Source organism: Fusarium mangiferae (assembly GCF_900044065.1).
Source record: "Fusarium mangiferae strain MRC7560 genome assembly, contig: FMAN_scaffold001, whole genome shotgun sequence".
In the NCBI taxonomy this organism is placed as follows: domain Eukaryota; kingdom Fungi; phylum Ascomycota; class Sordariomycetes; order Hypocreales; family Nectriaceae; genus Fusarium; species Fusarium mangiferae.
This window is the reverse complement of record NW_024573921.1, coordinates 4,525,524-4,540,149: the sequence shown is the minus strand read 5'-3', so window position 1 is coordinate 4,540,149 and position 14,626 is coordinate 4,525,524. Positions and strand designations below refer to the sequence as shown.

Below are 14,626 nucleotides of genomic sequence, written 5' to 3'. Positions count from 1 at the left end.
TTTATCGGTGAAGACTTCCAGCGCGTTGACGTGGCACGCCGTGACGAGCCTCGCTCTCTCGCCTCTCAAGGCCCCAGTCTTCAACCTTGGAGTCTTCTGGCAGAACTGGCTTTCCACCGAGACTGGCCAAAACAGTTTTATTAGTCGCTGTGAAGTCGTCTAGAATCTGGAGCTCTTTCAGTGTGAACCATCGTGGAACGACGAGAATCCGAAGAGGAATCATTAGAATGATCAGAACCGGGAATCCAATCGCTGCTATAGTATGTGATATAGCCACGCATGCTGCGACACCGATGAACTGCAATGCAATGTAAAGAGAGACCTTACGTCGGCGTACTCGAATGATGGGTTCATCGCGCTGAATAAAGCGTTGCTCTGACTGGAGATAGATGAACTTCTGGAGGATGCCATTTGACTCGATGGATCCCCACTAACAAGATTATCAGTATCATTTGCTATCGGAGGCCAGAACAAGTAACTTGGGAGAAGATACTTACGCCAACAACAAAAAATACACCAGCAAATACCGCGGCTGGCATGAGACGCAACACGACAAGAAGAGGTCCTGTCATAGTCCCTATCAACCCTAAACCCATCAAGAAGTGCGACACGCGCTGTTCAACCACCGCAGTTGCTCGCACGATGGGACGCCGTATTTCTTGATTCTCTCCCCCAGACGTCGGAATGATCTGAAGTTCGGTTTCGTAGATAGTCAAAGAGTCGGTATGAACAGGTGCCTGTCGCAGTCAGCGGAAACAGCATAAACATGTGCGAATCAGCTTGCTGTACCTGTGGAACAAGGCCGTTGGGCATGGGTAATCCAAGAATACCAGACAAAAAAGTCGTACAACCCAGAAGAAAAAAGTCCCAATGGAATCCACCAGGCTTCTTGAGGGGATACTGTCGAGCTTGAGCCGTGATACTGCTGACGTTCTGTAAGAGCTATTAGCAAGGCAATTGTGGCTAGGCAAAGGAAAGCCGCACTCACATGGTCATAGTAGAATAGAAGCATTATTAAAAGACCGAAAGGCATGGCTACAAATACCCATTTGGCTTCCAAGTTCCAGAAGTCAATGAGCCAGCTTCTGGATTGAGTGGGGTAGAAAGCTCTGGTGATGGGTACTCGCTCGATGTGTGTTGAATTAATATTGCCAGGGAAGTGAGAGAAGCCAACCCAAAATATCGTCCCGAACTGACTGTATTAGCGATGCATCATCACTCTAGTTGGGTTTGCGGAAATATTTACCACGTAGGCATAGTCTGCGAGTAGCGTACGGGCACTTGCCTTCCAGATGGTGCTCGAGCCTATCTTCTCTAGACCGTAGACAGTGCCAAAGTAGAGAATGGCAATCAGACAAGCCAAGTACCCTGCTGCCTGACCGCCCTTGTCAAACTCATTGACAAGTTCCTCGACACCTTTGACTACACATACTGTCAGCTACCAATACGATAAACGATGTGCAAGACACAACTCACTGATGTATATAATACCGACATACATGCCAAACGACTCGCTAGAAAAGTCCGTCACGTAGCGCATGTAGTCGCACGTGTTAAAGATGGCAGCTAGCCAGTGAAAGATTGCAGCCCAGATACCAGTCCAAGCCATGAACTGGGGGTAGATGGAGACATCGTACATGCTGATAATGTCATAGATGGTGAAGTTGAATAGTGAGATGAGACCAGTGACGCCGACGATGGTGAGCGGCTGGGCACTGAACAGGCTGAAGACAATGGCTGCCATGGCGGAAGAGAACAGAGCTTCGTTGACGCCAAAGAACTCCCCGGTTCGGCGATACATGTCGAGAGTATAGGCTATAGCAGGGAGGAGACTATAAAAGGCGCAAGAGTTAGTGGAATAGAGATGCACATCGTGGAAACATACTTGACAAAGTACATTCGGATTGTACTGGCGACAGTCCTGTAAGTAAAAGCATCGGTGATATCACTTGGGTAGTAAGGAAGTCTTCGCTTGACATCGTGGTACATTCCCCTACCGGGATGCAAGATTCTCCACCGCCTCCATCCGCGTCTGGCATCGTAGGAGTACGACAAGTTTGACTTTTCTTTACTGAGTGCACCGTTGCCAGGCGAGTCACTTTGCTCGGTTTGGCTCGACATGTTGGTACGCATTAAAGGAAGTTGTGCATAGGCCGCTGAGTCGTAGGGTGATGGCAAAAAGCATGGAACGGTCATTTGGGACTGGTAGGATTGGTCTCTTTATAAGACTCAGGGACCGGGTACAGGATTTCCCTCTAGTTCTGGCTCAATATAGAAGACGGGGCCAGCGCCCCTGTCGGTCCAAGACATCATCCAGCGGGGCCGCTCTTTGCCGGACCCGGGCAGAATTTCCGTACAATCTCAGGGGCATCAATGGTTGAAGGCGATCTTTCAGCGGGCAAAGCCATGTCTAGAACGAATGGCACAATAGAAATCTGATAAGCAGCTTGAAATAAACATCTTGAAACCTGGCATACTGCTATGAGGGCAACAAATTCAGATTTTGCAGTCGGTTTTTTTTTGACAATACTCATTGCATGTCTTGTCCATGAGCTGGATGATGACGTCGTGACTCGGGCACTTTCTTATCCAATCACAATCGAGAATTGACCACCCTTCATCTACCACCGGCGGCGCCACCATGGATTTTCTGCCCAGGCAGAATTCTCCTCCATCATTTCCACTCACATCCCATTTTCTCTGCCGCGATACTCATAATGTTGGATGACGCGACATATCACCTTCCAGATGCTGTCCGGACAGATATTCTGGAGAAACTGAACACATCACTTTCAGACATTGCATGGGCCAAGTTCGATAACCCGGTGCTACGCTTTGAGGCGTTTGTACAAGAGGGGAATAATGGAAAATTCGAGTGTGGCACTCTTGAGACGAGTGGACGGCTTCACCATCTTTTCTCGGTATGTTGCGTGTACTCAAACAGACCATTTCCAAGACTGAAACCCCCAAGCACCAAATTTCAGTCCGTCCAACCACGTCATCACATGCATCTTCTCACCCCGATGTGAATGGCGAGTCATACTCTCAAACAGAGGAACATCCTCGTTCAACAATGGCCTCGAACAATACTGTAGGCCATCACCCTTCATCGGCGTCAAGACCGTCGCGCAAGCGTCGGCAAGGCGGTCTACGCCCTGCCATTGCCACTGCGGCAATGGACGAAAGCTTGGAAGTACCGCGTCAAATGCAGATCAGCGCCGGCAATTTCCCGAAAAGGGCAAAATTGAAACCTGACGGTGTTTTCCTTCCCCGCGAGTCATCTCTGGGTAAGTTCATCATCGGCGTATGGGAGCAAATACATTCGGGCCTTATCCTGGAACCGCATGTTCTTACTGAGCAGCTTCAACTCACTGCCGATGCATCGGCCCATACAAACTCCACGAATGAAGTTGGGATATCAACAGATCTCTCTACAGCGAGTCTCTCTACAGCGAGTCTCTCGGAAGGCTCGTTCGATATGTTCACGCGAGGAAACGTGTTTTGCCAGAGAGTCACCCAGGCGAGTCGGACCTGTCGATCCATTGAAGTCATCGTTCAAGCTCGCTGGATCGAACTTTTCGATTCCTACGTCCAACATCTGACTACTGGAAGCCCTGGAATCTCACCCACAAGAGCACGCATGAAAGCGTTAGCTGAAGCCTGTAGCGACTTTGGCTGGAGTGAGAAAGAGCTACGGAACAAAATGGCGATTTGGCGAGGCTATAAGGAGATCAAAGATGTGCTGGGCTGGGGAGCTCTGGTATTCTCTGGAATGGGCCTGTATCGCCTTTGCAAATACCGCATCGACTTCGATAAGGACAAGTTCGGTCGAGCACGAGCGTTGAGAGGCCGGATGGAAGTCGCTGCGGATACTCTGCACCGCAATTGGCGTCAACTCCTGGCGATTGTTGGGGAACCTACCGAGCAACGCTTCACTGGGCATCCTCACGACTGGGTTGTCTACCAAGATGGATCGGATCCGGTTCCCCTTCGATCAACGTATCTACAATACGACCCGAATTTTAGCTTTGAACATGTTGACGAATGTGTCGTCGACACCACGTGGTGGGGAGCTGATGATCCTCGCTGGATGCCGCCGGCTTCTCGCTCTCGAAGCATTACAAACAAAAACACTTGTGTATTGTGCGATCAAGTCCAGTCGGGCGATGCCGTATACAACTCATGTAAATGTTTCTCCAGCTTATTCAGCGGACCGAGGCTACCACCTGCTGTGCAAATCTTTAGAACTTCTGACGGTCGCAACAACGGCCTCCAAGCCCTCGTTCCCTTCGAGAGAGGCGTCGCCATTGGAGAATTCACAGGGCTCGTGACAAAAGGCATCAAAGACCAAGACGTGCTCGATAGCAAGGTCGGTGACACACGGTACCAGATATGGCAGGGCAGACAGGGCAACTTTACAAGGTTTGTTAATCACAGTTGCAAGCCGAATGCACAATTTGAGAAGTTTACGTGGCTGGGGACAGAACATATTCTGCTGGTGAGCAACGGAATTGAGGCTGGTATGGAGATCACGGTTGACTACTCTGGAAGCTACTGGCGAGGGTTGGATAAGAATTGTCTTTGTGGTGAAGTTTGCTGCAGGTATAAAGCAAGCGATGAAACGTGAAGGAATAGGGGCGATAACTTGTTATATTCACTTTTACTCAAAACTAAAAGCGTTTAAATCTTTAAACAGTATTTTTTATGAAAGATAAGAAATACAAAAAAACCAAGGATGTTATTTCATTTATAAGATAAATAAAAGTAAAATGTTAATGAATCTCAAGTTTACTTCAGATAGAAGGAAGGGAAACTCATATTAGTATTTTTCTCGAGATTCCAGGCAATTATTACTATAACATAGATAATATTACTAGGTGTATTACGGAGTATACACGCTAGAAACTAGCATCCTGGTAGGCTCTATTGCCATGCTGTCATCCTCCCCCCACCTTATTTTTAAAGGAAAATGATATTTGATTAGCGCTTTAAGACACATACAGTCAATGAGTGCTGCATTCTTAATTACTGGATACCCACCTAATCTCAACAGAATCACGAGTCTGCATGATTAAATTCACTTGCTTCGGCTAGGCGTTGATTCAAGTTCTAAGCGCGTCTCATTTAGCGACTCAGCCCGACCACCATTTGTCGCGTCATCATATGCCTCGGCGATTTTAGTGACACTGCCGCTCGATGAATCAGGCCAGACTATTGCCGCGACTCGCAATCTCCATCATGTTCTTGGCTGCCTTTTGGCATCTGGCTTCGATTAGCTTCTCTGGACCTATGCTCTGTGTACAGACTAGAAAAATCGAGAGGAGCTTGTACCTCAAGTGGCCATGATGGGGGACATTTACTCACATGCACAATCCGTCCTTGATTTGCTATGGCTACAGTCAGATCCCTTCAACTTGGGGCTGGAATATATAGAGGCGACTGCGCGCGATAAGATGATACACTTTGACCAATCCATCTCACTGCATTTGACAGTCCAAGGTCTTAATGCCAGCGATAGGCCTCTGCAAGACTCCAACATCGGCTTCTTCGCTACTACCTGGTGGCCCAGAGTATAGACAATCCAGGAATTCTTATCAGCACAATAGGTCATATTTCGATGCCACAATCGGCTTTGTGACTCGTTAATTGTAGGAAAGACTTGGACTGATTGCAAGAACTCGTGCTGTTAGGGTGCTTGCCGACCGATAGATGGTAGTGCGTATGATTTCCTCGACATACCCAGTGAGATCAACGGCAGTCTGACAATCTATACTGAGACTCTACGAATGAAGCACCTCATCGATATGCTTGTTTGTGGAAAACTATACACTGAGTACTCTATTGCAGCATTTTCACTTTTTCGGGTTCGTCCCTACTCAGATCCACGGGATAGAGCATTTGAGTACTTTGGACTGCGTTAGCCGTGCCTAGACATGAAGGGGGAAATATTGGTCGATTACAAGATCCCTTTGGTGGATCTTTAAATTCGGATCTTTGAAAGGGCCTAGCCCTCGCATTGATTGGGAAGTCTCAGACACTAGACGGGCTCAGTCACGGACTCCAGGAGTCGGGCATTAAGAAGCAGACTGAAGGCTTGCCAAGCTGCTTCCAGGACTGAGATACCGCCATAGATGATCGATACAGTTTGACATACACCGAACGTACCAGCGTGGTCCGACATTGCCGTACCTCAGGCGACATGAAGCCAGAATGGACAGTGATAGATTCAGACCATGTCATGACTCGTGGCTTATAGATTGCGGCGATCGAAGCAATAGCACCTGGCTACTCTTCCATCATCCCTAGTTCGACACTCTGAGGCAAAACGGTCATAAACCAGTGACGTCGACTCGCTAATCTATCTATTTATTTCATTAGATCTCCCATTAATAAAACATCTTGCAGCTTAGCTCCTGGGAACTTGCGTTTGAGAACGCCCTCGGTGTAGGTTTTATGTCAATACAGTGGCGACATGGCCGTCTCGAGTATTTAGAGACATACCATACTTGGCTCAATTGGCTTATGCCCTCAGAAGTAGCCTTACGCAAGTCATATAAACAGATAATTCAAGATTTTAATAAGCTAATTCGGCAGACAAGTAAACGCTAAAGGTTTATCGTGAGGGGTGACGGGTAAATAGGTTTTAGCCAGGAAGGAGCTAAGAAAGGAGGTGTAATTGTGATTATACCTTGAGGGAAGGTTACATAAATGTTTAGGTTAGCTGAAAGCTCTAATTGTGGAGTGAGAATATATCCTTTGCTGAGAGATACATTTATCAACGGTGTGACGGCGGATAAAAAGGTCGACCTATTGAAGTCGGAGTTGACCAAGATCGTTATAGTATGATAGCATTGGGCTCCCGGCGAAACAATACCATTTAACTCGGGGACAAAACTCTATTTTTATTCTGTCATAGAGGCTAATTATAGTGTAAAGATGGTCGTTAAATCGTTAAGCGCGCTCGCTTGGGCATTGGAACTCATTCTGGTGCAATGATTTGATTTGATTTATAGGAATTTTTCACTATCAAGTAAGGGAGAATATAATTTTTACGGCATAGGAATACAGCTAAACGAATGGTAACAGTTGCCTTTCTCATCATCAACAACCTCCAGCCAAGCTCTTATCAACCTTTTGCCACTCTTCACCGCTTTGGTTGTTCAATCCAAGGTTGTGATGCTTATCTGTTATCACAGTCGCTGGCCTGAAATTGCGACATGCTCAGGATTTCGTTCTCATGATAATCCCCTGGCTGGAGATCGCCTTGTAACATATCTGCCCCCCCAGGCTGAAGCTGACGCTGGTAATCGTGCGAGTTGTCGATCCAACTATCACCTCGTGTCACTCCTCCGTTTTCTGGTGCAAAGCTCGGTCCGGGGTGGTGGGTTATGTTGCTCATTGGTTGTTGAACCACTGATACAGTCATTTGTGATTGGAACAGTGGCAAATCGCTGTTTCTATCTATACCCTGGAGAGACTCAAAGGTGTTAAACCCTGTTGGTATTTGATCCGAGAAAGCTGTGCTCTCTGTGAACGTGTCGAACTGATCATGACTCCGGAAGAAACGACTTGAATTTGAATCGAGGCTTGAAACAGCTGGGGTATGGAATTGCGAACGGCGCCCACGACTATAGAAGGGATCTGGCTGGGAAACTGGTAAAAGCTGATATTGCAGATACTGAGTGCTTGACGATGGCTGTGGTGACATAGCGGACAGGGGTCTCCCAGGCAAATTGTCAGTAGTTATCGGGGTACGCCCAAAATTGTTTTCAAGGTCCTCTATGAGTTGTCCTAGAACTTGACGGATCTCATCTTCGCTTTGGCAGGCATAGAGCTGAGAGATTGTGTTTTGGTTCATCACTTTGCTGCGGTGTTGTTGGATGGCATCTGAGACAGCATTCGCTTGATCTAGGGTGCCCTGTCGGTTAGTAATAGCTACCAAACATTTGAAACCTAGGCGACAAGCTGTAAACTCACATGGGTTTGGGGTATCCATGTCCACGGGCCAGTCTGGAAACAGCACTCTAAATATTGCTTTCCAGCAACTTTCAGGAGGGTTCTTGCTAGGCCGAGTTGGATCTGATTTCAGATCTTGAGCCTGTTCCAAATCATACCCATCCTCGTAATCATCTCCAAAGGCTTTTCTTTCACATGGGCTATGACCATCCAGGTCTTCGCGGAGGAAGCGCCTTTTACAGATATGACATCGCCGCCGACCGACAGAACGATCATGGGTGTTCTTTAGATGTGATCTATATACCAATTAGTCATACTAAGGATTGAGGAGATTTCAAGCCAATGTTTCTCGGGGCTTGCAGCTGAGAATGCGGAGATGGACTTACTTTAGGCGGTCAATATTCTCAAATCCCTTTCCATTGCAGGGTCCGCTTGCAAACCTTGCCCTGTTCTTCTTATGATACGGACAAGCGAAACGGTCCCCATTTGGTTCTGATCGACGATGTCTCTTCCCCGAATTACCTTTGATGTTTTCTTCGTCGCTATCCTCCAACTTGTGCTTATTAACGCCTCGGTTTGTAAGTATTAGACCGTCAGAACATTGGTTCAGCGCCTGACTGTCCTGGTTGCCGATTGGAGATGTCTGCCACTCACTACCGCGTTGATAACATGCCAGGATAACGATAGCTGACAAAACGGTATGGATCCAGGAGCCCTTGCTTTTGACTTCAGATATATCTTCCTTGAGTTTCAATAGTTCCTGTGACTTGAGAACTCCCAGCAGCAACTCAATTATCTTCTTTCGGCCTCGGCTAACGGCATGATGAAGTGGAGTCCATCCATTCTTGTCTCGAGTATCGACTTTGGCGCCTCGGGCAAGAAGTTGATTGGCCCCTCTGATGTTTCCAAGAGAAGCAGCATGGGACAGGCATGCTTCACCAGTATGGATGCTAGAGGCGTTAGGATTCGCACCAGCCTGCAAGAGAAGCTCCGCGATGTCCAGATGACCACTGCGACTTGCTAGCCAAAGTGGAGTAACTCCACTGCTACTGTCTTCGTAGTCAGACCCTTTGCTGAGTAAAAGCTCGACGACTTCCCTATGGCCATAGGCTGCGGCATAACTCAGTGGAGTTTGACCGTAGATATAATCTCGATGACTCATGTCAGCGCCATTATCAAGCAAGATCTCACAAATATGATGATGACCCATCGCTGCAGCCAACGAGAGAGGAGTACGCCCATAACGATCCCCCTCATCTATCTCTGCAAGCTTCGCTCCCCAGAGGCCTGTGTCAAACCAAGGTAAGCCATAGTATGACATGACATGTACTGCCTTAGTCTTGTGCGGCTCAAAGAGTTTCTGATCCTTGAATACTCGGCTGTGCAGCAAAGACCACTGGTCGACAAAACCCTTTTGAAACTGGGAAAATTGGTACATCTCCTTCTTCATGGGGCTTACCCCGGCTCTATCGGCGAGGCCAAGATGTGCCATGCCAAACCGTAAGGAGTACTCCAGAAAAGCGGCTGAATTGATTGCACTCTCGCTACTCAGGAGGTTAGAGCGCATGTATATGTGGTCAACATACAGGAGGCATATCCAAGCAACTCGGTAGTGGTACTGAGCATTGTAGGCTTGCAAGTCAGTGGATTTGAGTTCTGGAAAAGACAATTTCGAAGTGAGACTGTCACCCTCAAGGACGCAGGACCCCCTTTCCTGGAAGTATTTTCTCACGCTGTAGTGCACGAATTGCACCATAGGTTCCGTGTCCGTCTTATCGTTTGCGGAATTGGCCTTCCGTGGTGCTACCTCAAGAAGGCCGCCACACAGAAGCATCAACTGCATACTCATGTCTAGTGACGCTTCGCCCTGTATCGTGCTCATTTTGTTCCTCCTACCCCAATCATTTACTTCGGTATTACTTCGTGGAGATAGAAGATCAGGGTCATAATGCATCGCAGCCAGGGCACTGCGGAGCTCGAGTATTGAAAGTGGCCGCTGAGCGCATAATACGAGGGCGAAAGCATCCTGGGCCATCATTCGACGGCTTACATCATGCCGGCTCCATAGCTGCTGTAAGATCGCCTCGTATGCCGCATCGAGGGTTGTTGGTAGCCAGGGTGTAGAGTGCTGTTCGGATTTGGGTATCTTGAGGTGACCATCACAGCGCAGCTGTGATATTGTCAACGAAGCCCAAAGAAACACCCCTTCGGCCTTCTCTGCCAAAACTTGAGCTTTGTGTTGGATATTAGAGGCTGGGAGCAGATGGTCTTCCATGGCTAGAAGGCTTTCGCTAAAATATCGTTCTATGTCGAGGGAGTTATTGTCCTCTAAGCGGATTTTCGCGCCTGGCACGGAAAGGTTGCTCGGTCGAGAGGAAATACATATTCGTAGTTGCCGACTGGGACTTGAATCATTAAGACGACAAAGGAAAGTAAGAAGCTTAGCGGGATCGTCACACTCGTCCAAGGCGTCTATAATGAAGAAAATGGAATCACCTTGTGCCGTCGATTTGTCGGCCAACAAAAGCAAGCTTTCCATCAGAACATCGATGTCCATTACGCTGTCGGAGATCTCATCCTCCCTTTTGTGATGGACTTTGGAGAATATTTCGAAGGATCGCGTACTCGGAGTTGTCTTTAGAAGTTGATATAAGAGTGAACTTAAAAGGCTCGCCACAGAGTGGCTTGCGCTGCCACCGGAAAAGAAATAGGATACCACAGCTTGGCTTGATCTGCGCTCCGGGAGATAGGCTTGCTTGATATGTTTCATCAGGGTGCTTTTACCAGATCCCGGTTTGCCAATGATCCATAGTGGCCGAGAAGGGTTGGCAAACCAAGACTTAAAAGTGTTGTCGTTCAGTATCCATTCGTACGTTCCTGGAGAGGCGTCTCGGATATTGGCGGATGTATCTTCAGTTTCCAGGCTTTCAAGAACTTCTAGATACTGTCAACGGAGCTATGCAACAGCAAGGAGAGGGGTTTTACCATGCTCAACGGATGACAACGTTGTCTGTACTTCAATTCCATCCGCGACAGGGCTGCTGAGCTCAGAAGTTATGTTTCTCAATGATTGCAAGACTTTAATGTAGGAGACATCGTCCTGGCTCCTAAAACGACACAGGTCCTGTCAATTCATCAGATAGAGGTAAACAAAGACAAACAGATTCACACTGCATACAAGATGATCACTATACAGCGATAATTGGGGCCAAGCCCACGATTCTTCCTGGCTTGGGTTGACCGCCTAATCGCCAAAGATTTAGCCGATTGTGTTTGTTTCCAACAGTCAATACCAAGTACTAACTCACCCTGAAAGCAGTGCCTGGTAGCGGCAACTCTTCGTAGCAATGAACGACTTTCCACGGCGGACTATACTGAGATAAGCTCGCGAACCTAACAAGTACCTGTGCCATGAATTGAGTGTCAACCATAATGGACCTATTTATCTCACTAGCTGCAGCGATTCTTGAGACGCTTATATCGAGATCTGAAGTCGAATGCGGCGTCCCCAAGAAGATTATTCCTTGTGTTGCCGTGACGATCTCGTTGAGTGCTGTATCGCCTTTGCTCTCAAAGGCTTCACTAAGGGCGCATTGAAGAATTAGACCACCAACACTATGGCAAATAAAGACTAATGGCCGAGATATCTGACAGCAGAAAGTTAGTCCATTGACAAACCTTTTCGATTTGGGATACTGTGGAACTGGAAGAGAAGGGAATAGATCTGCTATATAATGCGATGTGAGACGCACCTCGGTATTATCAGCCTGTAGATTCTTTAGCTTGTTGAGAAGTTTATTCGCAGCTTTAGTGATGCCCTGACCGTCGCGAAAGGCAGTAGAGAGATATCGGTAGGTGAAGATCCTCGCTGAAGGGAGATCCTTGGGTAAGAAGTCCCGTGCCCAGAAAACAGTTTTACTGTTGTCAGTGACTCCGTGTGTCTGATATTCCCAGGTATCGTAGCCCTGGAATCCGTGTATAGTTATGATGTCTAGCGCTCGGTCAGTCCACGAGGTTCCTTGGGCTATAAGTTGCAACCCGGTGAGGTCGTCCATTTTGAGTAGTTGCATGAGAAAGCTGAAAAATGTAGACATACAGAACCGAGTAAAACAGCAAAAACGATGGAGATAAACATTTCCTCCCTAATGAACCGGGCGTTGCCGCCTTCGGGGAATTATAGAGCTTTTAGGCCACCATACCAGCTGCGCGACATGATAATCGCCTTGTGTGCGTTTCCGACCCGCTCACAGCGCATTGTCTGATTTTTCTGAAGCACCACATTTTTCACTTTGCCAATTGCATTTCTCAAATTCTGAGCGATGCATGCCATGGTAATGGAAAAGTTTTTCCATTCTTCGAAATCGCAACCATGAATTTCGCACTCAGTGCGGTTTCAGCCACTCAAAACGCTGAGTGATCCCAGTCAATGCTATGTGGCTGCATATGTGTTTCACTTCGTGGAAGAGAATTACAGGGGAAGCCGGTTAGCGTCGTTGTCTCGTTGCAGCAATTGGTTGGATGTCTGTCTCTATATCCACTATCGCAGGCTTCTTATCTGTGTAACCAATGACAAGGCAGGAATGAGCAGACGCAACGCGTCACAATAGCAATGATAATACTCGCATCATTGCGTTTTTGATATTGGCTTTTCTTCCAGTGCGCCAGCCACGCTAAATGACGTGGAATTGGCGGTGTAATCAGGACCTGTGTCCGGAGAATTGGATTGCCTCTTGAACTTCGCGTAGCTTACCGACACTGCTATCACTGAAATGAGGTTCGAGAAAGATAATTTTTCTTCGCGAATCCTTCCTATGATGCCGCCTCACTTGGCCTTTTGGATGGTCACCTCTACTTACTTTAGAACGCAGTACGGCGTTAACCGTACCAGCCCAGCTGGGCTTACGATATATTTTCAGGGCAAAAACTAGGTTGCAGTACGTTCCTCAAAAGACGCAAGTGTCTTTGGCCGATTCTAGACTTGGAGATCCGTTGCGCGGGCGAGCGGGCAAGATACATGTCACTTATGATAGCAGTCGATCATAAATTCAAGCATCGCAGTGAATAGCAAAGTCTTGAACTACAACTGAGTCTTCGGCTTCATCTCACTTAGGGTCATTAGTCCCGCTGGCTCCTCCACCGTCCACCTTAAATACATCAAATCAAACTTCCATCATGAGATGCCACTATCCCTACACAACGAACTATTGCAGCTATACTTCAAGAATTTGTACCATTCTGATCTTCTCTTTCATTAATCCACGTGCAGGGAAACGCTTATGGAACAAAAAGTCGAATCCTATGTCCTTCTTAGAACCTGTACCTGGGGCGCAAAATAAGCATATTAAATAAACCCTTTTCCGCCTACTGAGGCAGCTTTTATAATCATGAATATGTCAAATCAAGCCTGAAACAACAAGGTCTCATAATTAAATAGGGCAAGACTAATAGTGTACTTGTGTTCCAAGGAGCGGAAGAGCTTATATGAGTGTCGGCCCTATACTATTTATTGGGTTAATTGCCGTCAACCGTTCGTGTACCAAGATATATCTCGACCGCCCAAACTGAAATAAATCACCCTTAATTGATCAACGATCGCTGTGTTGTCTATACTCTATCAGCCAGGGAACTACAATTGAATCTCCGAGGCAGGTGTTTATTCCACAACATCTCTTTCTTAATCAGGATCCTAGCGCCAACCAACATAAGACGATGGCGCCTCCATCTGTCTCGCTTTTTATCGTGCTATGTTAGTTTGCGACTTTAATGTCAATTTAGATCACCAACACTGTATCACAGGAATCTTCGTTCGTCGCGCCTGTTCATTGAAGTCACTCGGAGATGCAGCTTACCTCGACATATTTATCCTCATCCTTACGAATGCGAAGAACCACTGGATTCATACTCACTTAGGACTGGTAATTCAACATAGAGACCCTTCTGATGTCCCTAGAAGAGGGCATAGAATCACTATGGGGGAACGTATATGTTTATGGGAATCCTTATGGCAACCGTCGCGGCACTGCATTCGAAAGTGTTTAGATATTCAACCTCGATAAAGATGACTTGCTCCTGAACTAGAACGATAAAACTTTCTCAATACATCTTGAGCTTGTTCGCGAATGACAGCTAATACTCGATGATTTTGAGTCTGTGAGTGCACCCGAGGCACCACATAATTAATACTTGCCGTGGCCATATTGGGAACATAAACTTGATCTTTTTCTGAGACAAAGTAAATTTCTTGGATAAATACTCTGCGGCGTTACTTACACATGATTTCACATTATTAAACATCAGATGGACCCTAATATGTTCACGGAAATGGTAGATGCCATTACGTGGATCTCTGACATGGAATTCATGCTATACAAACGTACAGGTTTTGAACATATTTTCCCTGGCGGGCCGGATCTACCATGATAAAATACCCGGAGAAAACTTTTTACGACTGCATCGCGATCATCTTGGTTTGTTCTATCACAGGACCTTTCAGAGGGTCTTGGGATTGTAAGCGAACATATAAGGTATTAGCCAGATGTGCTATTTATGCCCAGCCGAGAGACCTTGGTGTTATTTGCATTTCAGACTTATGGCTGAGAGCTTAAATTAGCAGATGGAATTTAGTATGAGAACATGCGAACGGCCAGTTAAGATTAAAGGAGATAACCTT

At 46.9% G+C, this 14,626-nt stretch overlaps 3 protein-coding genes across 3 annotated transcripts; 1 reads left to right on the top strand and 2 right to left on the bottom strand.

The window, feature by feature from the left end:
- Nucleotide 1: 1 nt before the first annotated feature.
- On the bottom strand, nt 2–2,121 carry FMAN_01990 (uncharacterized protein; the record flags this gene model as incomplete). The annotated part of the gene is made up of 7 exons (XM_041825244.1): nt 2–430; nt 498–737; nt 790–933; nt 989–1,192; nt 1,247–1,422; nt 1,477–1,832; nt 1,886–2,121. The coding sequence occupies 7 exons, from the start codon at nt 2,119–2,121 to the stop codon at nt 2–4; spliced, it is 1,785 nt and encodes a 594-aa protein (XP_041677343.1).
- A 952-nt stretch (nt 2,122–3,073) lies between these two features.
- FMAN_01989 (related to SET domain-containing protein SNOG_11806) lies at nt 3,074–4,627 on the top strand (the record flags this gene model as incomplete). The annotated part of the gene is made up of 1 exon (XM_041825233.1): nt 3,074–4,627. One exon carries the CDS (start codon nt 3,074–3,076, stop codon nt 4,625–4,627), a length of 1,554 nt encoding a protein of 517 aa, XP_041677342.1.
- A 2,553-nt stretch (nt 4,628–7,180) lies between these two features.
- On the bottom strand, nt 7,181–12,011 carry FMAN_01988 (uncharacterized protein; the record flags this gene model as incomplete). The annotated part of the gene is made up of 5 exons (XM_041825222.1): nt 7,181–8,252; nt 8,343–10,893; nt 10,942–11,080; nt 11,135–11,200; nt 11,265–12,011. 5 exons carry the CDS (start codon nt 12,009–12,011, stop codon nt 7,181–7,183), a joined length of 4,575 nt encoding a protein of 1,524 aa, XP_041677341.1.
- Between the last annotated feature and the right edge of the window lie 2,615 nt (nt 12,012–14,626).